Here is a 5,992-nt window from a genome sequence, read left to right as displayed (position 1 = left end):
TTATGTATAATTTTCACTCCTGTTGTATACTGGTATATAAATCACAATATAAAATTTATACAATATATTTTTTTATCACATAGAGTTACAAATTACAAAATGATATACACATTATTTTATATAAATGTTGGAATTAAATAAATTTTTATTTTATTTGAAATTCCAAAATGTACAGAAATAAAAACTATTACCAGTGTTTCATTTCCTATAACATCTACCGTTTGAGATCTATCATATTTAAGTTATACATAATCATAATTTTTTTTTATTTCCATATGATTCTATAAAGGTAATTTAATTTTCTTTAAAGGAAGATACATTTTTTTTTGACTGATTGTTTGACACACGCTTTTCAAAAAAATATTTTGAAAACGCGTTGAATTTTTATATTGTGTTTAGATTTTTTTTTTTAGAAACATTATTTATTCTAATTATTCATTTTAATTAAACTTGTTTAGGATCTTTTATGCAGGATTCTTTTATCATTTTTTATATATTTCTGAGAATATTATATTGTCCTCTTTATTATATCATTATGTCTCATAATTTTCAAGTACTGTGAATTTTCTTTGGATCACATGAATGAAGAAAGTTGGACATATTATAATAGTTATTCCATATATAAATATTTAAAATATTATTAATATCAACATAATAATCATATAATTATTTTATATATTCCCATTTAGTATCATCAGCAATGATAGAAATGGATTTACACAGTAGATATTAACATTGACACATTCGCGTTTTTTTTTAAAAAAGCATTCCTAGCACGTTCAATTGCTTTTTATGAAGTAGTAATTTTATAGTATTCATTATAATCATAAATTGCATTTATATGGCAATATATACAAATATAAATAAGAGTGCAATAATCTCATTTTCTGCTTCATATGCTTTTGATAATTATGTTTCTAATTAATGTAATGCTTCTAAAAATTTTTTTTACAACATTAGGCATTCCATAGAATTTAGCTATAACATTTCTGCAGTATTTTTTACATGTTCCGTAATACTTGTTTTTTCGTATCAAGGGATTATAAGAAATATGAGAGGATAATTTTTTCATATAATAATGCATCACTTACTAAATTAAATTTAAACTATATATGAAAATATGTCTTACTAAGTATAGAACAAAAGTCAGTGAAGTTTACAAAACATGAATATTAAAATGATGAATCATATATTACAGCTCCTCGTAAAGAATGATAAGTTAATTAGAATAAATATAAAGTAATGGACTATATAAGATATACTTGCAAATAAGTGATGTTTTCATTTTTTCTTTTAATACATTGATATATGTTTTAATAATTACATTATTTATTCTTGAGTGGTTTTATTTTTTTATTACGTAAAAAGTAATAAAACATTTTTATATTACATTGTCGGAATTTTCACTAATTATTAATATGTATCATAAAATGTTTTTATAATAGTGTATTATACATTAATTTTTATTTCATAATTATGTATTATAAATCAATATATTAATTTATATATAAATATTTTTCATATGGAAATATTTTTCCATAAGCTCTATATATTATATGTGATATATGTTAATATATATAAAAAAAAAAATTAATGCACTTATAATTGTTACATATGCGCTTTTATTTCGTGATATTTATTATAATTTAATTATTATTATATCATAATATTTTTAGCATGAATTATTTTAGCAATATAAACACAGAATTATATTATTTCAGGATATGATATAGATTATAATTGAAAGAATTTAATTGGATTATTTATTTTTACACTAATGGATTATTTATTAATGTATTTCTTTTTTTTTTTTATAATATAATTTTATTTTATACATATACAAACAATTATTAATAAATTTACTTAATTACATAAAGGAATCACATCTAACATGTAATAAAAAAAATAACACTACTTTTATTCCATTTCACATAAATAGGTCACATTTAGCTAATATTTTTTATATTTACTCCCAGAATATTTTTATGTTGTCATGGAAATCATATAATAAGGAGTTTTTAATTATTAATTACACCAAATTTAATATTATTTACATATTTTTTCTATTCAATATTTTAGATAATAAATAATAAGGTTTTTATATAAAAAAATTACTGCATTATATTATTTAAATGTTATTTTATTTTATCCCTTTTTATTGAATTTTTAAATATAAGATTACTACATACGGGCGATATAGAAATAAAAACATAAATCTTACGTCATTAGTAGTAATTTCACCATAGATAAAATAGTATTTGAATATATTTTTAATAAAAAATGAATTATTATATGTATTTTTATTATTTCATCTTTACAACGTATACATTATTTACGAATAATTTTTTGATCATAAGCAACAAAGACGACGGGATAATCTAATGGATACATCAGATATCTTACTTTTAAAATGATGCTATAAAAAAAATTTATAATTGTAATAATGTGCACTAAGTTTTTTCTTTGTTATATTGTTTTTATATATAGTTATTTTATGTCGAATTTAAAACTGTATCATTATGTGATACTTAATGAAATTATATAGGAATTTAAAATATTTTTTTAATAAATAGTATTATATATAATTGTTTGTTAAAACTTCTACCCTTGTATAATCTATCAACCATTGAAAAATATATGTATCCTACATATTTTATTGTCTGTTATTCATATCAAAGTATTATTTTTTGGAGTAATTAATAGTATTTAATTTTATCGTATGAGAACAATAATATCGATATGTTTTAATTTAAAATTCTCATTAATATATTTAAAATATATTATATTTTTTCGATTATATAATTTGTGTAAGTTATATGCACTACTTAGCATGTTTCAATATTAATTTTAAATAATAAAAATTTATATTATACTTATATTACTCATCATTCCATTTTTTATTCTTTTATTATTTTAGACCTTTGTTTTATTGATAAATTGCTTTTAAAATATCTCCATAAAAATAGTATATTAAAGAACCTTTTTTATACAAAATTATTTTTTATGATTAATTCCAATAATGGTGTTATTTTATATTTTAAATTGTTGCACATTTCTGGTAGTTCAATTTTCTTACCTGAATTATATTATAATTGATATTTAAATGATTTCATAATAATTATTATACCTATAAACTTTTTGAATATTATGTTGGGATTTTTACGTTCATATATTTACATATGCTATGTTATATCTTTGATTATATGTATTTATATCCATAGGGTTATGTACTGGGTATATGTTCTTTTCATCATCTGCATCATAATCATTTCTTATTACTTTTACTCTATTTTTGGAACGAATCATGTTGCCAATTGGGGTGAACTAAAAAAAAGGATAATAAAAATTTCATGTATTTCTTAATATTATATATTTTTTTTATTTATTATTAGAGAATAAGGTGAAAATAATTTTCTATATAGTTCATATTTTTAAAAGGATTTTATATTCACCTTATACATTAAAAAAAAAAGGAAAAACACTGAAGAAGTAGTAACAATAGCTGTAGATAAAAATTTTTTTATTGATACACTTGCCATTAATGTTTCAGGATCTTCTGGTAATATTATTTCTTCTTCGAATTCTGGTTCAACTAAGTCTACAGGTTCTTCATGTGGCATTTGTGCTTTATCTATATCTATGGATCGCTGAATTTCATCATCTGGTTTACAAAGGAATGATCCCATATTCTCTTCAGGTTTTAAAGCTGGTAGTTGTATTTTTTTTGCTTGTATTGATTCATCCTTTATAAGATATGTATCATATGCTATCTCAAAACTTCTTAAAAATGAACATGTTTTTTCTTTAACCCCTCTATGCTTAATACTGCCTACAGTGCAATATTTACTATTAATATCCCTATATGCTTTTACCATTTTATAGACAAAATATTGACAACTGCAGTAAATTTTATCCTTACTCCCTATCAATGTATCCCTAATAAGACCTATGTTAGACTTAAATATATTTAGCATAACAATGGAAAGCGGTTGTAAATAATTATCATCGTAGAAATAATATAGACACTCATTCTGATATGCTAGATTGGGAGATATTTTTTTAATCAATTTGAATATATGACCAAAAAAGTGTGGATTCAGATTATGTTTTCTTATGGAAATATATAACCAGTTGTTTAAGTTGTTACAATTTGTATGTTGAAACTTGGGTTCATCTCGTTTATCACTAAATAATTTTAAATTTCTTACAAGTTTGGCACAGACAGCATAGTGCAAATCATTATTCGTCCTTACAAGACTTATAATTGAGTTACAGAATTTATGATACAATTTGTTTCTATCAGATAGATCCACAATTTCATCGAAATTATTATGAGCATCCCATACTTTCCATAAAAAGGGATACTAAATTAAAGAATAAACATATAAAATTTATATTGATAAATAGAGATTTGCACGTTGTGAAGTGTTATATAAAATTCAATATGAGTTTTGACACATAAAATTAATTTTTAAAATATACAAAAAAAGAACACACCAGATTTTGCATTCGTTTAAAATTCAATGCTAAGTTAGTCATGATATTTTAATGAAATTATTAAAGTTTGTTCAGTAAGTATTATAATAAAGAAGTTATTAAAGTACATAAGTTGGATACGTCAAGCGTTTATTGATAAGATTGAAGCTTATGGAATTTATATAAGAATTAAATAATCTTTAATTCGTTTTTCTATTAATAAAAAAAATAATATGAAAAATAGACAAATAATTTGCAAACGATGTGTTGTAATAATGGGATATATACAATTATTATATAAATATATTTTTATAGGAAAATTTAATAATTCCATAAGCACAATATATATATTAAAAAAAAAATATATAGAATTCGTTCATGAATATGATTTATTAAGCATATAATATTTAAAGAAAAACATATAATCATTGTGTATATGTTTTATAAATATACATATTGGCATACATAATAATATATATCCTCGATTGTATATATTACTTACTTTTAAGAATAATAGTTTTTAAATTAAGTTTCATTATATTGCTAATATTATATAATATTTTTCAATTATAATATTTTTTGTAGTTATTAAATGATTGATACTTTTCTATGGTGCAAAACCAATAATTTAGATTAGATTCTTAAATGAATATATGGTAATTTATATTATATGTATATATTTATCATAACAATATTATTTTAATAATAAACATATAATTACAAAATTAGAACATTTAACAATGTATATGAGCAATTACATTTATAAATTTTTTTTTGTGAACAAGATACAATACATTATCTAATAAGTAACAAAGGGCTAATAGGTTCATTGATATACATACCTCATTACTCATTGTCCTATTTTTAAAATAGATGTATGTGTACAATGAATTATTTTCAATACATGATAAATTAAACCTATATTGTAGATATTTTGTAAAATGCGTAAAAATTTAAAAATAAATAATGCATAAAGCATTATATGACAAACCAACTTCTGTACATTAAAATTATATCTATATTGGAATATATTTTTTAACATATAGAAATACGCATTATATATATTTCAATTCTCCACATAACATAGCACATTATTGGTTAAGTATAGAACTATAAGTTATCTGTTATTCTTTCATTTTAGTAATTTTTCATTTGAAAATAATAAAAAATAAATAAGTTATAATAAATGCCATGATTTTTCCATGTATTTAACTGAAAATATACATTTTAAATAACTAAGTATATATATGATTAAATGTGATAAACATGTCGTATTCTTCATGATCAAACGCAATATATAAAACATTAGGATGTCCTAATAAAGAATTAGATTATGATTAATGTTGTAGTAATTTTTATTTTATTTTGTAAAAAATAACATATTTATTAACATGTATTTACAAATATAACTGGAATTTAATATATGCACGATACATGATATGTACTAATATATTAATTATATATATCTACTTATAGGATCCAGTGTTCAAATAGTATTTTACATTATATATAAATA

The 5,992-nt window shown here is 20.5% G+C and overlaps 1 protein-coding gene across 1 annotated transcript; it reads right to left on the bottom strand.

The window, feature by feature from the left end:
- Nucleotides 1–3,165: 3,165 nt before the first annotated feature.
- Nucleotides 3,166–4,539, bottom strand: PGO_000790 (variable surface protein; the record flags this gene model as incomplete). The annotated part of the gene is made up of 3 exons (XM_028690836.1): nucleotides 3,166–3,324; nucleotides 3,453–4,364; nucleotides 4,498–4,539. 3 exons carry the CDS (start codon nucleotides 4,537–4,539, stop codon nucleotides 3,166–3,168), a joined length of 1,113 nt encoding a protein of 370 aa, XP_028546637.1.
- Between the last annotated feature and the right edge of the window lie 1,453 nt (nucleotides 4,540–5,992).

This window comes from Plasmodium gonderi (assembly GCF_002157705.1).
Source record: "Plasmodium gonderi DNA, contig: Pgo-contig_74, whole genome shotgun sequence".
In the NCBI taxonomy this organism is placed as follows: domain Eukaryota; phylum Apicomplexa; class Aconoidasida; order Haemosporida; family Plasmodiidae; genus Plasmodium; species Plasmodium gonderi.
The sequence above is the reverse complement of the archived record's forward strand: the minus strand, read 5'-3'. Positions and strand labels throughout refer to the sequence as shown.